This window comes from Thermobia domestica, chromosome 11 (assembly GCF_964235325.1).
Source record: "Thermobia domestica chromosome 11, izTheDome1.hap1.1, whole genome shotgun sequence".
In the NCBI taxonomy this organism is placed as follows: domain Eukaryota; kingdom Metazoa; phylum Arthropoda; class Insecta; order Zygentoma; family Lepismatidae; genus Thermobia; species Thermobia domestica.
In genome coordinates, this window is record NC_137464.1 from 23,354,907 (window position 1) to 23,378,872 (window position 23,966).

The 23,966-nt window shown below is 35.7% G+C and overlaps 1 protein-coding gene and 2 non-coding genes across 4 annotated transcripts; all 3 read left to right on the forward strand.

The window, feature by feature from the left end:
• The first annotated feature begins 431 nt into the window (after positions 1 to 431).
• On the forward strand, positions 432 to 23,492 carry RpS25 (ribosomal protein S25). Of its 2 annotated transcripts, none has more exons than XM_081730239.1 (4): positions 432 to 569; positions 10,836 to 10,934; positions 16,659 to 16,842; positions 23,337 to 23,492. In XM_081730239.1, the coding sequence occupies exons 1-4, from the start codon at positions 567 to 569 to the stop codon at positions 23,414 to 23,416; spliced, it is 366 nt and encodes a 121-aa protein (XP_081586365.1). In that variant the 5' UTR covers positions 432 to 566; the 3' UTR covers positions 23,417 to 23,492. The 2 variants fall into 2 exon arrangements, with proteins under 2 accessions (XP_081586365.1, XP_081586366.1); XM_081730240.1 differs by lacking the exon at positions 432 to 569 and adding an exon at positions 629 to 770.
• LOC145665565 (small nucleolar RNA SNORD57) lies at positions 10,677 to 10,748 on the forward strand. Its single transcript, XR_014127584.1, has one exon. It is a non-coding gene; the product is annotated as a small nucleolar RNA SNORD57 (small nucleolar RNA).
• Positions 13,606 to 13,676, forward strand: LOC145665566 (small nucleolar RNA SNORD57). Its single transcript, XR_014127585.1, has one exon. It is a non-coding gene; the product is annotated as a small nucleolar RNA SNORD57 (small nucleolar RNA).
• Positions 23,493 to 23,966: the final 474 nt, after the last annotated feature.

Genomic DNA, 23,966 nt, shown 5'->3' on the forward strand with positions numbered 1-23,966 from the left:
TTTTATCTTCGCACCTCGCAACGTCGTCTACTTCCACGCAAAACGAACTTTCTTCTCTCACGTAGCGCTCAATTTCTCTGCAGACGACTCTCCGTTCGCACGAATTCGGACGAACAATTCCAGCATGTTGGGATCGCTCGCATTCGCATCTTTTAGTCGGTTTTCGCAATTCGCAGGTCGGAACTAGTCGAGGCACTCCAATTTATTTACTCGTGCTGGGAAATTCGCATTCACATTCGCAATCGCATTCGGATGCAATGAAGGCGCGTGTTCTTGACATGTGTTTCCTACAACTGGAAACCCTTCGAAAGTTCAACAATTGTTTCGAGTCATGTTCTTAAAATTTGATGCAACCGCAAAGTTGCAACCGTACATAAATTACATTTAATTTTATAATTCTATATTTTGTTTTACATGGAAATAATTTAATCTGTCTTTATGTTTCGAAATTTAACTTTCCTTTCCTAGTGGAATTCTGATTGGAAACCTGGTATTTGTGTTCAGATAAATTCCCAATAGGTGGCAGCATTTGCGTGCGTGCTCCTCTTGGAGGATAAGTTCTAAACATGGTGAGTTGTAATAATGTTAAAGTTGAAGAGTTTACTATATTTATTCGTTTAGAAAAGTTGGGTTTCATGTAGGTTGTAGGTTCTGAATGTTAACGTTATTTTGTGACTGGTTAATAATTTTTCTACGTTCAAAACTTATAGAAAAAACAAGAAGCAACGACCTCGTGGTAAAGTGGCCATGTGTCACGAATATTACACATGGTAGGAATATTAAGTGAAAGAGATCGTTCAAATAAGTTATTACAATGTGTTTAGGAATAATGCAATACGTTAATTTTTTCTCCAAATAATTAACAATCTTTTTTGTATGAGTTGTTTTGACCAATATTGAGAACTTACTGGTGCTGATTGAGAAGAGTGCAGGATAAAACTATAAAATATACGAGTTCATTAATTGTCTGTAACAGTAACTTCCAGGTTTAAAATATTACCCGAAATAATGGTCTAACAATTATCTCAGTAGTTATCTGTACATCGTTTTGCATTGCATCTGGACCTATGTTAAGGTTTGGGCATTAGTGCCATATCGCCGAACCACTTTGAAAACTGAAGAAAAAAAAAAAAAAAACACTAAAATGTACTGCATTCGGTTATATTTTGTTGGATTACATTGAGTTACTTTAGATAACGTTACGTTACATTAGCGGCATAAAAACCAGTGGGGTGCGGAGTGAGGGGTGCGTCAGGCACGGTGGGTATATGCGTAAGCGAGGCTAGTGACATGTGGGTTTTGGGGATCATAAAAATTTCAATAGCTCTTGTCATGATTTCATTCTTCCGACGCTTCACTAGTTAACATACAATACAGATTCTGTATACTGTGCAGAAATGCACTTTCGTTCCGTTAGAAGTCACTTACCTTCATAATTGAGGCTTGGAAACTTTTCCAATTTCAAGATGATTACCGTGTACAACAGTTTCCTTTCCTTAAATAAATACTCCGCTAAATAGCCCTCTAAATGCTCTTCACTCTACTATATCACAAGAAATGTACCTCTCCGCGAAATACTCCTTCCGGCTCCACATACAGTTCCGCTAACATCATCAAAAACAAGTTTCTTCACTTTTACTATATCACTTGGCTTTCACTCATTCCTCCCCACAAAAAAATAAATTCTCTAATCGACCCGTTATATTTCCTAAAATTGGTCCGGCGATAGGGTACTTAACCCAAGCTTTGGGTTGACTTTCATATTTTTGGACATTTCTCCAGCAAACTGGTAGAAAAATAATTTTCGTTCAGGTTTACAACTGTTCGTCAATTTAAAAAAAATTAAAATCGAACTTACTTGAAATGATTATCTAGGATGTCCTGTTCTATATTTCTGGCGCATGCCTAAATAATTGCGTACAGATTAATATTTCACGAGTGGTTCACTCCAGCAGATGGTTCTACCAAATAGAAAATTTATAGGTAAAAAATGATGTGAAATATTTTCGGTGAAGAAATGAGTCTCTGAATATAATTATTGTCAGTGCACGGTATATTAAAATGGATTTCGAGTAATAGTGAAGTATTGTATGTTTTTCGACTATCATCGTTCATGCGCATACCCCCTTCACTGACGCGCCTGTTCGCTATGGATGCATGCCTTCGCTGGCACTCGGACTCCCCCTGCCCTGACTCTGTTAGATAGCATTCGTGCTTCTTAATGGCCACCTAGCACAATTTGATTCGTGTTTTATGCACTGTAGTTTTTATGCCATATATCCACACTAAATTGAGACCTCGTGAAGTCATTCTACAGGTGGTAGTGGAGCTCATTTAGTGCATGCTGTGCTGAAACAAGTACAAATCCCTAACCTAACTTGAAAGTGTTAGAAATGCGTCAAAATTTGGTAGAATTATCTGCTTGAGTAATGCCTTTGCAAGTAAACTGATTTGCTATAAGAAGTATTTTTCGTGCATGCAGAAAAAGTGTTGGTTTACTTTTGTTACATCACATTTGGGAAGGTTTGCATGTAAAAACATGTTTAGATACAACAAATTTTCGCAAGCAATAGAATTAAATACAAAAGTAATACACCTGTATTTAGTGTTTACTACTCTTAAATTATTACAAGTGCCTAATGACTGATAAGGAGCTCCTTCGTGGCTAAGCGGTTAGCGTACGCGCCTTTGGCGTGGGAGACCCGGGTTCGATTCCCGGCAGGAGCTCAGGTGGTTCGGATTCCACATTAATCAGTAGGTCCACGTCTCATATAGCCTCGCTGCTGAAAGGGACGCTAAACTAAAATCAACTCAACCTTATGACTGATGAGTAGGTGCGTATGAAAGACGACTGTATTAGTGCAAGGTTCTAGATTACTGGTCAACTTTCCCATTGAACAGTAATAAAGACAGAAAACAACGTGCCCTGTGGGGCTTTAACCCTCCTTCACTCGCTAACGCTCGCTTGGCAATACTGTGTAAATTAATTGTATTAACTTTAGTACAGAAAGAAACCAACCCAGCTATTAACCTACATGGAGGACCAGCAATCTAGAACCTTCCCGTGTATTCGGTACTTTTTCCACTTTTCGAATGAAGTCGAAAAACAACCGAGCATCAATCTGAGCCGGAACGTCTGATTGGCTGCTCTCGTTTCCGCCATGATTGTTGGCTCGAAACATTGCGATCTTAGTGGCGCGAAGTGGGCAGAGTACGTGTGTCGAAGCTGTGACGTATGGCTTCACAATTTTGTGGTATGGGCAGATCCTCTATTTTATAACATCCTTGATATGAACGACCTACTTAATTTGCCTACTTCATGTGGTTCGGATTCCACGTTAATCCGTAGATCCATGTCTCATATAGCCTCACTGCTGAACGGGTCGTTAAACTCAAAATCAACTTAATTTGCCTACCATTTATGCGGACGACACTACTTTTATTACAAATGATGTTAGCATACTAACCTTGAACGCTAAAGAAGAAGGAAATGGTTAAATCATCTTTATGATTCAAAACAAATAACTTTGTATTAAATACGACGTATTAAATACGACGCAAACCAACTCATTTCTTTTACTTAACTAAATCACCGTATATTTTAATCAGGATTATGTAACCCATTGGAAGATTTGTCTTACGATATACTTTCACTTCTCACTAGCTTCTTCCACTGTATATGCTTTTTCCTTAGAGTAATCCACTTTTGTGTGTTATTTATGTGCAAAGCTAAAGTTTTAACGATTATAGTGGCAAGATGAACTCTTTTCTATGCTTAAATCCATTAACTTAGAAGACTTATAAACTTAATCTGGATATAGTATACGTAAGACCGTCTGAGTTCCAGAAGAAGCTGGACGCTCATACTTTTAGGGATTATTCATTGAGTATCTACGAACTTAGAAAGGGGGTAACAAACCCACTTTCATTTACTTATCCACTGATACGAAAATAAAAAAGAACGTACCTATTTGCCCTTGTACTTTATATGCTATAGCGCATTACATTATATGCAACAAGGATTTTGGTCTGCATCATGATATAAATTTAAAAATATTTAACATTTTTCGAATCGAAATCAACAAAATTTATTCTAGAAAGTAAAAATAGAATGTTAAGCACATATAATGAAGACAACGCAGTGATTTAATTTGGTAACGTATAAATATATAATATGAAGTATCCTCGCGCACGGAGGACAGGGTGTTCTCATGTATACTATTACCCTTAATCTAAAAGAAGCATCGTCCCATCGGTTCTAGAAAGAAGTGGCCCAGGAAATGGAAAAAGTTCTGTATTGGATGGTATAGTCTGCTGGCTACTATCCTAGATGCTGAATAGGTTAATGTTTTGGGTCATGCAGCTGAACATTGGAGATAGTTTGTACGCGTGTATTTGACGTATTGTCAAGTTATGGATTGTTTTCACGTTTCAGCCTAATGATTTGAGCTACAATGGCATGATTAAACTCAAGATCAATAGTTGAATGTGTATTGAAAACAGGTTGCATAACGACATAATTTTTATTTCTTGAAAGGCATTAGTGAAGGTTCTAGACGCAGGTCCCCGATATAGATTAGTTGCTATGTTGGTACCTTTCTGTACCACAGCTTAATACTTAATTCACTCAGTATTGCCGAGCGAGCGACGGCAAGTGAATGCGGGTTAGAAGCCCCGCAGTGCACGTTGCTTTCTATCTTTATTATAACTCAATGGAAGGGGGGGGGGGCAATGTTCTAGAACCCTGCCAAGGAAATATTAAAATGGTTTGAACTCCCTAGCAGTCTTGCATATAGTTCGAAGAAACCGAGTTCAGTTTGTTGGAATATATTTGGTTCGAAGTTACTGTTAAAATCGTGGTTTCATGTATCGTAGAATTTCGGTCAGAGAAGGGAAAGTTACACAAACAAAACATGATGAAACTGTTCTACCGTATGGTTGCGTGTACTTTGGCGCCTTCCATTTCAACTCAGGCAAAAAAATATAAAATTGTACCATCACCATCTCAGATATTGTTGAAACTTTTTTTTATAGCAACTAGACATGTTTTTAAGAGACCCATATTTTTTTGTTTTGTCGAAAAAAAAATTCCCGCCAAGTAATGGGCCATCAAAGACGGAGAGTACAATTTATGAATTGTAGAAGACATGGAAAATGGTCAACTTCGGAGCCTCACTATTCGGCTATGGAGACAGGTAGAGTTATAATTCTTGTTGTGGTATGTACATAGTGATATAAATAAACTATATTTTATTATAGTTTGGTTTGCGCATGCGTATCTTTTTGTACATAAATTAACAAATGAACGTCAATTTATCTGAAAAGTCGAAGTTTGCGAATTTTTTTTCGAGCACTTCCGGTTCGAATTTTAAAATTCTGTTTTCGCGGTTGGTAAGACCTGGTTACCCGCTTTCCGAAAAATATTTTGTATCGCTTCTGTGTGCAACCGTTTTGTCGCAAAAAATTCGAGAATTTGTAAAATTTTCAAAAATCGCCATGTTTGGGCGCCATTTTCTCGAAAACACCATCTTTTAAAATTCTGAAATTTTGTCAGATGGTTTAACTTTACATGAATAATAAACACACCAAATACTATTCTCGACCAATGCTTCATGAGTTAACTGCAGCCTTTTAAAGTTAGCGAAGTTTCGTTAACTTTGATGTCACAGTTAGCAACACTGGAAACAATAAAAGTGCAATGATTTGATTGTTTGTGATTCACATTCATTAAATGAAGAATAAAAGGTTTTCTTGACTCTTTTTTTCATTATTTTGATCAAGAAGGCTCTCTGAAATAGTAAAATGAGCCTTCCCCTACTCCTCAGTTTTCTTAAACCGAAATAATCTGAGGTGGAAATTACGATTACAAAACGTACAAATTTCAAGTGTCGGAAACAAAATTTCACTGATTTTTTAAAAAATTTATTTATTTATTTATTTATTTTTACATGGACCAATCATTTGCTTGGTTGGTGTCTTCTTCGCTAATAGCATGTAACCGTGCAGGTGCTCCAATAGGTGTTGGCTCACTCACAACTCGTCCAGGAGTGGATCTAACTGGAAGAAACTTTTTTATTTTATATATAAATAAAACCGATCTCAGAGTTTGGAGCTCTTAAAAGTAGCTCTAAGTAGCTGTATTACCCCCCCCCTCCAGAAGTCCGTCTTGGATCCGCCCCTGCGTAGCACATTGTCGATAGTCACAAATGCTGTAGATCCATGTGGAAGCATAAACAGCACTTCAACTTCACGTAATTCATGATTTATTCATAATATTTCTGCTACGCACCACTGGTTATCATACATATATGTATGTAACAAAACAGATTTCTTAAATATACACTTTGAATTGCAGAAGTTCGATTTTGGGGGAAGCATGTAGTTAGTTCATGGTGACCTCTTACTGCCATAAAAACTTCGCCATTTTCCGAAAGCCAAAGATGACTTCGTTGAATACCAGTTACCGGTCGCATACTTTCCCTTTTTTCTTCCGGAAGTCGTCGAATTTAGTTCCAGGCAACAAAACGAGAGTAATACCCGGAGTTTGTACTTGCACTGTACTCACGAATTCTTCTGCGGTTTTAGTGGGGGCGCGGTGGCTCAGTGCTAGAGCGTTCACCTCCGGTGCTTGGGGTCCTGGTTCGATCCCAGATCGCGCCGTGAGGGCTTTGTGGTGGACGAACGCCGTGCTCATGGGTTTTCTCGGGGTCATCCCGTTTCCTCCCACTTTCTGTATTCCACCATTTCATTCATTTCTCATAATTACCGTCTCCTTTAGCCTAACCGGCATAATCGTGGGACGTAAAACTTAAAGATTTCATTTCATTTTTTCTTCTGCGGTTTTAATGCTGTGTATCTGTTTTTGCCTAAGGTTATGCCGCGTTGCCACATTCTTTACACCTTCCCCCCCCCCCCCCCCCTCAATACCGTCGCAGAGACCCTTGCATGGCCGGTTTCACTGCAAAACCACTGCTTTATCGGACCTGTCTGCATCTCGAACATCTGAAAGCGATTTTTAAAGTGGGATGCAGCACCATCAGAAATCACTGACACGGTTTGGGAAATTGTAGACACTTATTTTCTCGTATTCAAACCTTTTTCTATAAAATATATTTTCGCTTTTCTTCGAATATTTTTAGAATCTTGTCTATGGCTATGAATACATGAGCCGAATCGTGTGTTTTATCGTCGTTTATTACAACAAAACTGTCAGTTGTTTCATATTCCGGTGATAACTCAGAATTTCACTCTGCAGAATAACAGTCCAGTTTTCAGCGAAGTCCACATGAAGTAAAATAGAATTTGTATCTTGAAATTTTATACGGTGCTTTTCGGTAGCAATTAATTCTCTTTGGATTTTCTTGATGTAGTCATGAATTACAATTCTTACAGTTAAACCAGCAATGTACGATACGAAAACAGAAAGTGGCACAGTTTTTTAACGAGATCATTGTTTTCCCATATGGCATACGTAACACTTTCATTTTCATCAGGATCAATAATTAAAGACTCCACACTTATTCCTTCCACTCCAGGACATTCATCACATTCTTGAAGAAGACAGTTGTCATTTTCTACGGATCATAGTACTAAAGGAAATAGGTCACTCATGACAGCTTCAATACAGGCTGCACCATTGATTTGTAGCAACGCAGTAGCAACTAACTTAAAATTTGCACAATACACACACACACATACACACTTCCCTCGCAGGTTGCGGACTGACCCACTTTAGTCAAATACTGTACAATTCCGAGTGACCCATTCTTATGTTGGGATTGTTCTGTTTAAAAAGTCAGTAAATTTCTTTGGAACGCGTAAGAAAACGTTTCGATTTTTTTAAAATTGTCCTTTCTCGATCACTGTAATGACATCGCACTGAATTGAGACTTTGTCTGGAGCATTCCAAATCATCACTGAGGTAATAGTTCAGGCTTTTTGTAGATCATCAGAATTTATTGGATGGCCATTTCAAGTAAACTTAAAATATTCGTGTTTTGTAATCGCAATTTCCACCTCAGATTATTTCGTTTTAAGAAAACTGAGGAGTAGGGGAAGGCTCATTTTACTATTTCGGAGAGCCTTCTTGATCAAAATAATGAAAAAAAAAAGTCAAGAAAATCTTTTATTCTTCATTTAATGAATGTGAACCACGAACATCATCAAATCATTGCACTTTTATTGTTTCCAGTGTTGCTAACTGTGACATCAAAGTTAACGAAACTTCGCTAACTTTAAAAGGCTGCAGTTAATTCATGAAGCATTGGTCGAGAATAGTATTTGGTGTGTTTATTATTCATGTAAAGTTAAACCATCTGACAAAATTTCAGAATTTTAAAAGATGGTGTTTTCGAGAAAATGGCGCCCAAACATGGCGATTTTTGAAAATTTTACAAATTCTCCGAATTTTTTGCGACAAAACGGTTGCACACAGAAGCGATACAAAATATTTTTCGGAAAGCGGGTAACCAGGTCTTACCAACCGCGAAAACAGAATTTTAAAATTCGAACCGGAAGTGCTCGAAAAAAAATCGCAAACTTCGACTTTTCAGATAAATTGACGTTCATTTGTTAATTTATGTACAAAAAGATACGCATGCGCAAACCAAACTATAATAAAATATAGTTTATTTATATCCCTATGTACATACCACAACAAGAATTATAACTCTACCTGTCTCCATACGAATGGTGAGGCTCCGAAGTTGACCATTTTCCGTGTCTTCTACAATTCATAAATTGTACTCTCCGTCTTTGATGGCCCATTACTTGGCGGGAAAATTTTTTTCGACAAAACAAAAAAATATGGTTCTCTTAAAAACATGTCTAGTTGCTATAAAAAAAAGTTTCAACAATATCTGAGATGGTGATGGTACATGCTCTGCCTAAATTGAAATAGAAGGCACTTTTTTTTTTTTTTTTTTTTTTTAATCCTATATTTCATTCACAGCATTTCCAAAGAGGAATAAAATACTCCAACTTAAGGTGAAATAGTTCAGTTTTATAAAGTTTGTTGCCAATTTACAGCCAGTCGGACTTAGGGTTGGTTAGATTAGGTAGTTATTATCGAGGACCTATAATAATAGCTGCAGCTCTTATTCATACGAATATAAGTAATGTTGACTATGGATAACAAGTAATTTAATTCGTAGACTTTTTTTTTTTTTTTGTGCGAATTCTGATTCAGTGTAAGCAAAGCCTAAATCGTGCTGAGCAAAGTGATTACTTTGTACTGTGCTCTGTGTAGTGGTCTACTTACACTACCTGACAGACTTACGATCAGACATTTGTAACCGAAGTCGATCGTAAGTGCGACTAACTGTGTTGTTAAACATTGCCTAAAATATAATGAAATGTTAACGTTTTACAAAGAGTAGGGCTATATGGTATATGACTAAACAAAAATAGTAGCTTACTACGCTTGTAACCGTACAGAATATAAAGCTTCGTTAAATTTCAGTACTCTCTGCTACTTCCCTCAGTAACTTCTTGAATTCGTACGCTAAATTAATTGTAAATCTTCTCAAAGAACTATCCCATAAGAGAAAAAGACGCTGTTAGGAATGTTGTTTAAAAAGCAATTTCAAAATACCAGAAAACTGTGAAATCTTGTACACTTCTGTTAAAATTTTTATGTAACGATTACTAGTATGTTAAAACTGAGTAGTAAACTGCCTTTGAATAGAGGCACTGCTAAAACTCAGAAAAAAAAAAAATAGTTACTTCACTCACACTGCACGTTGTCAACTAGCCTGTCATAACTGTAGCTCGTGAAGTAACGAAATGATGCAATATGGTTGTATTAACTTTTTCCTTCTGAGATTTAGTAGTCTTCATTCACAGGCATCTTACTACTCTGTTTTAACAGATAATCGTTACATAAAAATTTTCAAAAAGTGTTCAAGGTTTCATAGTTTTTCTGGCATTTTAGGATTGCTTTTTCAACAAGTATCCAAGCAGTGACTGTTCTCTCTGACCGAATAGTTCTTAGGTAAGCGGATCTTCAATGCATTTAGCATAGTTCAAGAAGTTACTGATGAAAGTAGTCGACTGCTGGAATTATTTAATGATTTGCTTTCTGTACGTACACGAAGGTTAATACTATTTTTATTTACATTGCAAATATGTATCCTATAGCGTCCATTAGCAAATATTCATGAGTAAACGTTTGCTTTTGTTGAGATACTAGTTTTCATTTGAGCGCAATTCATGTTCTTTCAACTTAGAAATGTACACTCAGGTCCAAAATTATTGTCGCATGTCTACAAATATGTTGGAATATAATTTTATAACGAATTCGCCCAGTATTTTTTATAATCTTAGTATGCGTATAATTGGCAAAGACATGTATGCTGCAAATTGCATGTCAAAAGAGCAGTAAATAAGAACAATAAAACGAAAATAAAACTTTCTTGTCCATTTAGCAACATTTTGTTTTAGTCGTGTTAATTTTCGTATTAATAATTCTTTTCCTATGAAATGTACTCCAAATATAAATTTCCAGATTATTTACATAGTATCAGTATTAAAAGTACCCAGCAAAATCATTATCAAATTATATTTTTATACAAGAAGATAAGATATGCAACAATCAGTTTGGGCATGAGTGTACGTCGAAGTGCGAATGGTTTAACAGATTTTTCGTTGTAAGGCCCTTTTGTAACCTTACATCTATTTCCAAGTGATGAGAATAGTTATATCCAGAAATGTCAATGTTGGCAAAAAAGCTGATTTAATGAGCCTGATGGAACGTAGTGTATAGCTACTGAAGTGGGTATATTTATTTTGTATTGTAACTGATAGTAATGTGAAAATATCTTTTTTTTTTTTTCCAGCCGCCTAAGAAAGATTCAAAGTCTGGGTCATCTAAACAGCCCCAAAAGACCCAGAAAAAGAAAGAGGGAGGAAGTTCAGGAGGAAAGGCTAAGAAGAAGGTAAGTTTATATCTGATCAACATCTCATGCTTGCGCCTGGGCCGAAAGAAACAGTGTTCATCCATTTCTAAAAACTTTTCTAGGCACGTGATTCATCTTACCTGTTCACGTGATTGTGTTTGTGTGCCATTGAAGGGAATGTAGCGTCTCCTTAGAAACATTATATGCCTTTTTTTTTCTTTGAGCGTTGGCATGACACGTATATTTGCGAGGAGGATAAGGTCTGTATTCCCTCGCTTCGAAAATTGCAAGAACTTTTTTGAGAAAAAAAAAAGTTTATTTTAAATTATTCACACAATAGTCTTCCTCAGTCACTTGTTTTTCCAATATTTCGAGAGTAACACTCCGACACTCATCCTCGAGAGCAGACAGTGGTTTAATTCCTTTTCCATAACACGATTTTCACATTGCCATAAGTGTGTATATATATATATATATAATATACTAATATTATTAAATTACCACTGTTGAGACAAGAAAAGAATGTGAAGATCATGTTGCGAAGTCCATTGTGTGTCATTGAGGATTAGTGTCCCATAGTTACAGTCGGAATGTTGGAAGGAAAATTGAGGAACGTAGGTGAGTAATTGAAAATATTACAATGTCTTTCATAAACTTGATAAGTAACTATGGAACATTTATTGTTTTTTTTACAGTACATTCTGATTCCCTTTCCTTACTATCAGTCGCATCGTTCCATATTTTAATTCTAATCTCTGTGACTTATTCTCTCCCCCCGCCCCTTTCGTTCTTTGGTCTTTTAGTAGTAGAATAAGACGGGGATTCCTTCAAGATCGTTTCCGTTTATTGATTCTTTTATTTTTATTTTTTTTTCCTTTATTTTTTAAAACTCAGATTTTGTGTGCTTTAACTCTACACGCTTACGTAGGTCAGTGAAAAGTTATAATAATTTCAGAAATTTGCCTCAAATTGAAGGGTGACTGAATGCGGCCAGGCTCTTTTTTCTCCTGCATTTTCTGTAATTTTAGTTGAAATTTTCATGTTCAAGGCGGCATCTCGTATCTTTCTCTTTTATGTTCTCAAGTACACTGATCTTTGCCAAAATAGAAAAGAAAGAAAAATCTTCGACATATAAATCTACAAAATGACATTCACAATTTTATTTTCCACCAAAAATGTACCCTGATCGTTACTTTCTGACGATCTTCAATTATATATTTCCTATTTTTTATTGATACTATCTATAATATAATAATAATAATAATAGTACTGTTCTACATTACATATGAATATTTTTGGACGTATGTGTCAAAACACTACATATTTTTGAAGTATAGTACAAGAGAAATGCAAAATAGAACTGAGTGAACGAAACTTGCTTATCACTATCAATGTATACGTTCCCTCGATGTGACTTACACAGTCTCGGACTGTGTCGAATAGGAAGGACTGGCTGCTGATCCTAATACATACGGTAAGACTGACGTAGGTAATTAATACGTTCCATAAATTGACGTAATTACCTAATTTGAATTATACTTGAGTCGAATTTTCCTTTTTTCAATTAAAATTCCACTTGTTAAAATTCTTTCTTCCTCCTCTTTTCGATTTAATATTTTTTTTTAACTTCCACTCTTGTTTTTTACGCTTTCGCCTTTCTCTTTTTCCGTTCCGTTCGTTCTTTATTCTTCTTCCCAGTTCTTTTCTTTTCTAGAAATAGTAAGACTAAAAAGAGTTACAGAAAAAGCTTCTTTCACTCCTTTTTTCCTGTTCTCTCTCTCTTTTAACTTTGTAAGAAGCTGCAATATTAAACGTGTGATTATACATATGTGTATTATTTACACAGTATTTTATAAATTAAACATCATGCAGGAATATAGATATTAATAAAAGAGGCCACAGCCGATTTTTTAACACACCAGATCCTCTGTACATGTAAATAACGTACAAAGAGTGAAAAAGTGACTGATTCACGACCGGGACTCGAACCCGGGACCTCCGGCATACCGTGGCGATTCATTAATATCTATGTGAAATTACAACCGTCATAGGTGTTAAATATATTAACACAGGAATTGTCCAAGCACAGTGGTGGTCTGTGGTACAACCTACGTGGTCCGAGTGAAGGGCACGAACCTCGAGTGTGAGCGAGTGAACGGCTGTTCTGGGAAGCGGACTGCGTGACGTGTTGGTTAATGCATCGACATGGTACGGCGGAGGTTCCGGTCCAATCAGTCACTTTTTCATTCTTAGTGCGTTATCATGCAGGAATATTTATTCGAATGTAAACTATAAAAGTGTGAAAAATATAAAAATTATTTATGCTGAAAAAACATATATTACGTATGTCTTTATATACTGCAATGGATGACAGCCGTAAACATATTCAGACGCGCTAGTAATTGCAGTTTTTCGAGATTTAATACGTAACTGCGAATTGATGGAAGTCTCATCCTAGGTAAATTGTCGGGTTACTTTATTTACTTTATATGTGTCAGTTTTCATCCAGATTTTCCATATAGACTGTGTATCATAATTAGCTGAACATGATTACTATCAGTGTGCAAAATTTGGTAATTGAAAAGTTGATCGTTTTACCCGTCTTGGAAAACCCGTATTACGAAAATATTCAGTTTACACGTAGCAACTTCTGTCGCTGAGCTCTGCACTCTTTTCGTTGGAGGGACCTTCCTAGCTGATCTCACCAATTCCCAAGTGATGAGAACAGTTAAATCCAGAAATATCAATGTTGGCAAAAAGCTGATTTAATGAGCCTGATGGGAAATGGTGTGTACTTAATGTCGGCCATTGACTTCAATATACCCTTGAAATAAACTACATATGACAAGTATAATTCGGATTCATTATTACGAAATACAAATGTCCATGAATTGGTAACCGAAGATTATATCTGTAGTTTATGTACACTTACTGATAAAAATGAAACTATACACAAATTGTATATATACACAATATGTAGTCTTCTTACTACAGACTGTAATCTATCCACCTCATTGTCTTGTAATAGATCAGAGGTTTATTAATTTGTCCAATACATAAATTCCTTTTTGTCTTGTGTGAGAACCTATCAGAGGTTGTTGGTTCTAGTAACTTTGAGTGAATCATTTTACTTAAATAATCCCACATGGAAAAATGTTAGTACTTACTGCAATGTTGTGACGAAACAATAAGTTTTCAGTGCCGAAATTTCGAAGAACTGTCGTTTCTATTCTGCATGAAACTACTTACCAATATAATGTCTCAGTTGAACTAAAATCTAGCAATCGGCATAAACAAGATATTATTTTCTTCTGGTTCAGAATTTACCAAGAAATTAGAACAGCCGAAAAACAATGCAGGTTACGAATTTAGCAGTCTCCCTAAGTAAAACTCCTCTTGTAATTCAAAAGAATTGAGACCACTTTCGTTGTTCATTTGTACTTGAAATTGCAATGGTCCCATTTTCATCCCTCTGCGCCTAGTTAGTATACCTACATAACTGACGTATCATAACGTGCCAAGGGATCTTGTGGCTTCTGCACTAGGTTGCAGGCACGATCAAGATAGCTGTCAGAGAAGTACTTTTAATGGCAGACTACGGGGAAGCAAGTAATTATCTAATTGCAACGTAAGCACGTTCTAACTTTTAAAGCACAGTAATTAATCACTGAAGATTCACTTTACACTGACTATTGACTAAGTTTCTCAGTCGACATCTTTGGCAGATCAAGTCGTCATTGAGAGTGGCCTGTTTCACTATTGTCATTACTCAAGCTCGTGACTTCTTAAACACATAAACAGATAACTAGGGGTGAAATTACATAATGAACTGATAGAATGCATATTGAAGAGTGGAATGTTGGTCTTGAATTAACTTAAGCACCCGTATTTTTTAACTTGTCTGTATCTGTTTTAACTACGCTTTTCATCATAGTATGTATCTATTGAGGAATTTTCACGTTATAAACCTTAAGGAATAGGCCTACCTAGGTTATGAAGTGATCTTTGATTCAACTAAAAACTTTTTGCCTGGGAAGGAATTGAGCCAAAAGTATCCTATATAAATTTTCTATTTGTCTCCACACAATGTACAGTTGGACCAAATAGGAAATCGTAGAGATAAATAATGATTATTTTATAACATCAAATATAGCCACAAACAGAAATTTGCCAAGTTTACACTTGAATATCTGTGATGGAAAAAGTGCGAAGATTCTGAAACTTAAGGTAAATTACCTTTCGTTCATTATGTACTTACGAAAGAAAAAAAAACTGAGTTGGCAGTATATAAACTGTAACGTTGGGAAGTTAATGTCAAGATATGTTCTTTCAGCTATAACACGTAGAATACGTGAAAATGGAAAAGCATTAAATTTATTTTATTTATTTTTGTATTTCACATTTTGTACCATTTTGTCCATTTAACATAAATAATATTTTTAAAAACATTGAACAAATAAAACCAGATAATGGAGGTTAGGAAATCGGCATGGTCAGCTGTAATATTCCCTCTTCTAAGTCTTTATGATGTCATATCTTTGAATATAATTATGCCTTTAAATTAAAAAATAAAACAATCTTTTATTATCCTTTTATGGGATTTGGGAAAAAATTGAAAATCTCATTATAGTAATTAATTATATTTTTCTCTACTACATATTTTAGGAGTCAGTCTCATTTTCTTTGAAATTGCCTGAAGCAGTATCATCTTCAACTTTCCTGAAAATCTTAATGTTACAGCTGCTCGTTGGAAAAAAGAGATGGCAAATTTCTTTGAAAATAAAATAAGATAAAATAAAAAATCCATTGGACGTGAATTAAGTTAATGTTGCATAAAATTTATCCGGTATTCATGTAGCAGTTTTTTTTAGTTAGTTTACGTGTTTGCTTATCTACTTGTTAACTGTGACCTCGGATCAGGAAAATGATTGGTCTGGCACTTTCAAATCAGGGGGGGGGGATAAAAATTATTTCGTATATAGTTTTCTGTCATCTGTGAGTTAGAGGCAACTTCATAATATGAATTGTTCAGCATTTGAAACTTTTTTGCAGTCATATTGACGACGGTGGTTCGTTAAAAGAGTTTGTTCCTGTGCTATAAGATTCTTGTATGCACGTTCTTATAATTTCTAAATGTTGCCACTGTTTTCTTTTTCGTGCCAGTACTCAAGAGCTTTATAGTACCGGCACTTTCCGGGCAGGTTTTCCTGGGTTTTCGTCATTCACACCAGACAAATGCCGGAGTGGTACCTAACTTATAGGTCTCAGGCCCCTTCCTTCTTTCCCTTTCCCCGGATCGTGTGCTCGCCGAGGGACGCCATCCCTTAAATGTGACGGGCTAAATGGTCATAGATACCGAAAGCTCAGAAATCTAAATCCTAAATCCCGAAATAACTGTGTCAGAATATATATATATATATTTTAAAAGTATGGAAGATGTTACAATAGCGTATTCATATTGAGTACGGGGTCCTTTCTTCCAGAAAAAAAGCACTGATTATAACTGTGGTCAGTATTTACTAATCACTTCGTAATTTGACCCTATATTTGTGGCTGGTCGTCTAATTATCTGTTAATAAATTCATATCTCATACTGATTACCTTTTCATAATTTTTCTGTAAACTATACTAAATAGCTATAACTATTTTTTTTTTTTTTTTTTTTTTTTTTTTGTCGAGATTGTTTAAAATCGTCTTTGTCACTTGTATTCTGTGTAATTTTGATATTTTACTAATATATTGTCATCTTTTTCCTTCTTGCAGAAGTGGTCAAAAGGAAAAGTTCGTGACAAGCTTAACAACCAAGTGTTGTTTGATCAGGCAACATACGATAAATTGTTGAAAGAAGTTCCATCGTATAAGCTTATCACACCATCAGTGGTTAGTGAAAGATTAAAAGTACGAGGTTCACTAGCAAGGAGAGCACTTCAAGAATTGCTCCAGAAAGGTAATGTCTTCGTCCGTGTTTCACTTTGGTCAGAAAATTTCTCAAAATTAGTTTTTACGGTTTTATGGAGTAACATATTTGGCTAATACTAAGGAATAGATATTCTTTTGTTAACAAGTTATTGTAATTCTTTAATTATTTTTGCCACAAGGGGATGATGATAAGATTGGTAGTTGAAAGGGGGTGGGGGGAATCATTTGCGAAGGACTATGCCACTAAAGTAAAGTAGAGTGCACCCTTTGTGCTGCCGCGTACGCACCTTTGGCGTGGGAGACCCGGGTTCGATTCCCAGCGGGAGCTCATGTGGTTCGGATTCCACGTTAATCAGTAGGACCACGTCTCATATAGCCTCGCTGCTGAAAGGGACGTTAAACTCAAAATCAACTCAGCCCTTTGTGCTGCTATCACCCTTTTCCAGATGAATACATGAAAGTAAGTTCCAATTTTACAATAATTAAATTTCTTGGAGAATTTGATTCCTAATTTCCGTATAATTAAAATGTTTATTATTATTATTTAATGTCCTTGAAAATAGTTTCATTTCCTACGATTATGTCCTTCAGGATAAAATTAAAATAAATGATTATGAAACGATGGATTGATTTAAATCACTTGATTTTTTTTTTTAATCGTTGATTTAAATGAAATTTCGAAATAGAATGAAAATAAGTAAAATCTCGTTTCTGTTCTGTTATTTCAATTGTAGATGAAAATCATTATACAATGATATGCAAATGTATGTATAGCACATTATGAAAACGAGTGTCATGCAGAGAATCATTAGGGAAAATCTAGCGGGTAACGGGGCAATCCTTTCTTCTTTAGGCTTTTTAAATCGCTAATTATTCCAACAGGGAAATCAACATGAACATTTAAGACGAAAATTCTTTTGTGTGCACGTCTGTTTGTTTGTTCCCGAATAATAAGGCCATATTTAGAGGGGTCCCATCCCCTCTCCGAAACTTAAAAGAAATTTAGATTTTATAACTTTAGGCGATATGTATGTATTTTATTTGTATTTCATGCAACAAGCTAGTTCCGATTTTTTTTAATGTCCCTGCAAAATATCAGTAACATTAAAAAAAAAAGTGTCATGTTGATAAACGTTTTTGTACTTTTTCGCTAATACTTAAGAAACATTGTTTGGGATTGAAATAGGTTAACGATTGGGGATTAATTCAAAATTTAACCGCAATACTTTAACTTAAATGGCATAAGTAACATTTTATATTAATTCCTAATGTTTTTTCTTCAGTTCGCGACTTGTATTATATGAGGAGAAAGATTTGATTTAAATCAAAAAATATATTTAAATAATTTTTTAAAAAATCATGATTTTTTTCCACCTTATGAAATAAATGGGATGAGAATGTAGGAAGAGACGGGATTGTCCTCTAAGAAACCTACAGACATGATGTTCATCAATTCACGTAGGCTGGAGTCAAACAAGAAATCCTCGCACCAGAACTTACTTACCCACTGCGTCCGTTTTTCGTATATGTGCTTGACAGAATATAACCTAGGTAAAGCGTTATGTCGGACAGTTTTCAAGTTCATTCACTAATCTTTCTGTTGAAATTCACTTGAAATAAAATTTGTTTTACGTTTCACGATTATGCTCTGTAGCAAAAGGAGGCATTGATTAAGTATAATGAATGATTATGAAAGAATTGGTGGAATGATAATATAGGAGAAAGCAACCCCAAAAAACTCATGTATACAATATTTTCCACTAGTCACGTGGCCAGAGATCGAACTAGGGCCACCTAGCACCAGAGGTCGGCGTTCTACCACAGCCACAGTGCCCCTTTCCGATATTTCTTCCACTCATACTGTTAGCTTCCAATAGTTCTTCCATTTGCTAGCAGTATTATCCGACTCTTTTGTTATACAGGGTGTTAATTTTTTTTTTTTTGAATAGCATGTTGCCATTGACTGTTTGAAACGCCTCATTCTATTAATATGCGGTTAGTGAATACCACCGCTCAAATTCAACTACGAATGTCTCAGATTCCTAAGAACAACCCCTAGATGCTTGCTGTTACGTAAACTTGTTCCAATAGGATCTCGAGTGGTTGGCAGTGTAGCGACAATCATGGCAAAATGGGTCTTCTGATTGCATAGAAAAGTTATGGATATTTAAGTATGTTTTTTTAACACGTGTGAGGCGTTTTTTTAAATACCCAGAATTCCTGTCTTGAAAGTGACCTTTTTGAAACGACCAGCTTAACTTTTAGAACTGGAACTGACAGTTTTGTATGAAGTATACCAGGGTTCGTATAGCCTAGGAAATCAGGGAAATTCAGAAATCCGTAAATGCCCAGAGATTTCTTAACTGAAGAGCCCTGTGAAAAGCCATGGGCACGGTGAATTTTTTTCCACGATTTTTGTGTGATTTAACGTTAGAAATGGCATGTTTATCTTGGACATATAATAAAGCTGACGTCTGTAATACTGCGCTAGTAGAATGATTAATTCGCTTTCAAAAGCCTATATTTTCAAAAGTATTATACGTACAAACATGAGAGATACTTGAAAATAACAGCAAGCTCACGAAGTTTTTTGTACCATCTACAACTGTTCGATGTTCCCCTTTGGTCACACAACACACGCATAGACGGTAGTCGACCTCGTTCCATACGTTTTGTAGCGTCGTCCTGTCGCTGGTCTGCAGTCTGCACTGCAGCATCGATGCATGTCCTCAGCTCGATTGATGATTGTGGTGAGCTCCTTCGTGGCTAAGCGGTTGGTGTACACGCCTTTGGCGTGTGAGACCCGGATTCGATTCCCGGCGGGAGCTCATATGGTTCGAATTCCACGGTAATCAGTAGGTCCACGTCTCATGTAGCCTCGCTGCTGAACGTGACGTTAAATTCAAAATTTTCCAACTAATGATTGTGCATCTGTGCAGCTGAAATACACAATATAAACTTGAGTTTGCGGTTATTTTTCTCTCATATCTTTGTGTGTGTAATACTTATGAAAATATAGCCTTCTGAAAGCGAATGAATCATTTACAGTAGCTGTATAGAAAACGGAGAGATTTTGTAAATGAAGGTAAATACATAATGTACACGAAATTAAATGTACCTAAACTTGAAACAACCGTGACAGTTAATTATTATTATTTATTATTATTGCAAATTTGTTCCATATGCACAGTAAGATTTTATTTTCAACATTTGTTCAAGTTCGGGATTTTCTCAGAAATGTTGAATGCATTCGAAAAATAATCAAATATAATTGTACTTTATCTTATCCACAAGTTAGTTTTATATTTTGTCCCCGCTATGCAAAAATGCATTTCCTTTGAGCTCATTTCTATCAGAAGAAAATCCATCACCCCATTCTTATTAGCATCCTTAGCTTAAACAGCCTACACTATAGTAGTCAATATGCTTCATGTTACAATCTATGCTTATCTCCACTAGGATCCTTAGAGTAAACCAGGCATTAAAAAATAAAAACAACATAACTCCAACCGAATTAAGTAATCCTTGCTAACTCTTGTATCCAGGGCAATTCCGTATGCAGTATGTTCTTTTCGTATTTTAAGTTTTGTGTCCATGTGGCGAACTGGACGTCAATGTATTAAAGGTTTAATGGGTTAATCTTAGTATAATAATTTGGGCTCCATGATGATTAAGTGTACCCTAAATCAAATGTAGCGTGAAATTTCATGCAATAGGAATCGAAAGATCTGTTGGATCAGATATCGTGATATTTCTATAGAATGCGGTGTCGCATCAAGTTAACAAAGTTCTCTGTCACAAGAGATAGCCGCCCACTTGCAACTCATAAGCTAGTTCCACAGATTTCCCGATCCCTGTTGCAGAAATTGTCACAATATACCTGGACTTTAAGAAAATGTGCATCAGGTCCTTAGTTTCTGCGTGCGTCTTATAAATTTTCATTTTAAGAAAAGTATAAACATTATTTATGTTCTAGATTTGGATGAGCAATTTATAAAGCTCCGAGGACCAAGTCGAGATAAAAACTTGGGGGTCAGGCAAATTAAAAATTGATAAATAAATATGAAAATACAACGTTGGCAACTTTGAAAAGTGTTTTGTCCTCGTTACTCACTCTCACCAAGAATGAAAGAGTCTTATAGGGAGAGAGAGAAAACATGTTCATCTTCTATTCTTCCCAGTTCTTGCTAAGTGGACAAGCATTGTGTGCTTGGGTTTTCTTGGAGTTCTCCCGTGTCCTCTCACTTTTATCATTCCATCATTATATTCCATCTCTTCATCACAGTTTTCCTTAGTTTCCGTGCATAAATGTGGAAAATTAAACTATATATATATTGTGAAGGTACTTAAGTTCAAATCGAAGAAATGCAACGATATATTATATTATAAAAGTAATTCAACTTAATTTTATTTACATCATCTTTTGTGTTTGTTAAATTGTACTATCTTGCAAAAGGTGTGAAAAGAAATTGTCATGGAGTTGATTCACATTAGTTATGATTCCTGGTTTTTGTTAAGAAACAAGATGCTGTAAGCTAGTATATTACATTAAAAGAACTTACATAACAAGGCTGTTAAATAACTGTCACTAAATAAGCATTTTAATTTCAAAATTGTATTACACCAAATATTGTAATTTCAACATTTAGGAGTAGTGTAGAAGAGAGGAACGAGAGACGCGGACAGAGATGTTAATCGAGTCACCGAAGTAAAATCTCGGAGTAACTTCAGAGTATAGATAAATCGTTAAACGAGTCGCATCTTAGAAGCATTACGCGCCTCGCAGTATGCGACTTGTAAATTGTCATTACGATTTTATTTCGGATTTGAACAGTTATTCATTCGGAACTTGAAGGAATCCACAGAGACTTTTATTGTTATGTGCTCCAATCATCAAACTTAATAATTTTTGAGGACATTTTATATCAGCCGAAGACAGAGCTGTGGATCAGGATCTTTTGACGGCAAGGAATCAGCGGCGCAACAGGTATGACATTCTTATTTTGGCCAAATTCCTTTTGTCAATATCCTTCAGAAATTTCGTGACCAATCTAAATTTCTTGAAACCTCAATTTTGTACGAACTTGTTCCTATTAAATCCAATTCCCATGAATTCAAAGACTTTACTATTTTACGTATCAGCTTCAGTAACCAATACTCTAATTTTTGCTTTCAAATAATACAATTCTTGCTCAAATTTTGAGCATTTTTGAAGGAGAAATTTCAGATATTTCTCTAGTTTGGTCTGGTTTTTACTCAGTTGCTACGATCCCCATACACAAATAGAATTAGAGTAAGTCAGGCTAACTTTGTTTCTTTATTATGCGTATCCTACTTATTCCATACGTCTTGGCCGATTAGAATCTGAGCCACGAACATTTGAAATTTTGAAATCCGTATTTTTGTAAAAATCTGTTCGGTACCAATGTCCTCGCCTTGCAGAATGGGCTTGGTAACCGAAACGTTAAAGGAGAGAAAAAAAAAAAGAAAGCCAAGTCTCGATTCAAGTATGTTACAATACGCAGCCACATTCGTCTTGTTATTCAGTGTGTTAGAAAAGAGAAAAGATTGTTCGATTTTAAGTTTAGCGTTTCTTTCAGCATCGAGGCAGTATGAAACGTGATCATATAGCTTAGCTTAAGGGAGATTCCGAACCACATGAGCTCCCATCGGGAGTCGAAACCTAGTCTCCCGCGTTGAAGGCCGTGCGTGATAGGGATAAGGTCAGTTTAGTCTTTCAACACGTTTTTATAACATTTCCTTTAACTATATTCCAGTAACAGTATCTTGTTCCCACTTCAGATGAACAAATGGAATGAAATTTCCAGATTAACTTCCTACAATCTTGTTCTTGTGGCTAAAGATGCATGATTTATAAAAGAATTGGTGGAACGAGAATGCGGGAGGGACCCCCAGAGGAAAATTACGGACACTTGTCAACCATAAGTTCGTGTGCCCAGATTTTGGAGCAGGGATCTCTCGCACCAGAGGTGAACGTTCTACCACAACCACCTTGCCCCCTAAATGAACAAATAGTAGCATATATATTCTATTTGGAGAGGAAGGTGGGGAACAAATTCTTGGAAAATCTGAAAGTCAAAATCGAACAGATACGAATAATGTAATTATTTAACCATATCAATCTTAAAACTTTTTTTTTTCTCTCTCTCTCTCTCTCTCTCTCTCTCTCTCTCTCTGCAGGCAATTGGTGTTTGTATAATCTGTTCACATGGGTGCTTCGTCAAAGATATTAGAATTAGGTTGATATTAGAATAGTATTCGCTTAAACAACTAATTTTGATTCGGTCTGATATCATCATGTTCTCCCGTCTGAATACTTAATTAGTATTTTAGTTCTGTAGTGATGGTGCCAGTCGAATTTAAGAATTAATCACTGTTATCATACATGTTATTCCACTTCAGCATAGCAGTTAAACAATGTTTTCAGTGTTGATTGCTTTTGACAGTCTCTTTGGAACTCTCGGTATACTGAATACACATATTTTTTTCTTTCTTTTTCAGGTCTTATCAAGCAGGTTATTAAGCACCATGCGCAAGTGATTTACACTCGAACGACGAAGGGTGATGACCAGCCAGCTTGATCATAATCAAATTCCTTATTAATTGTTTTTTATGTATAAATACCAGAGTAAAATAAAAGTATAAAATTATAACGTAGACGATATTTTTTAACTATAGCAACAAGGTCAATTTCCAAATCTAACCAGGTAAGGTTATATATTATATTGATGCAATTGAAAGTTCCCACTGACGTCGTCGTATGGGAACCAAAGGAACGTAACTCCAAGAGTGGCATTTGTGTTTGCTTGGATTATGAACATAATTCTGAAGTCCAACTTTGTGCTATTTGATTATTATTGAAGTTGACTTTGTAATTGACTTGTCTGCTATGCGATAAGGAGTTTACCATCTTACTAAAACATTTATTTGAAGAAAGGAAAAAAAAAACTGTAAACCTACGAAAATGGAGTTACGTTCCTCTGGTTCTTATATGACGACGTGATCACTTTCAAATGTTAAAAAAAAAAAAAAAAAAAAAAGTACTAAGTGAATCTCAGTATTCTCTGGATGTAGTTACACACTTGCGATCGCTCAGCCAACACTTGTATTCCATTACGAAATTATTCAAAT

What these genes read in the sequence shown, in the direction of transcription:
- RpS25 (XM_081730239.1), top strand. An exon ending in GAGGAAAGGCTAAGAAGAAG is followed by an intron (nt 10,935 to 16,658) that starts GTAAGTTTATAT and finishes TCCTTCTTGCAG; the next exon opens with AAGTGGTCAAAAGGAAAAGT. An exon ending in TCAAGAATTGCTCCAGAAAG is followed by an intron (nt 16,843 to 23,336) that starts GTAATGTCTTCG and finishes TTTCTTTTTCAG; the next exon opens with GTCTTATCAAGCAGGTTATT.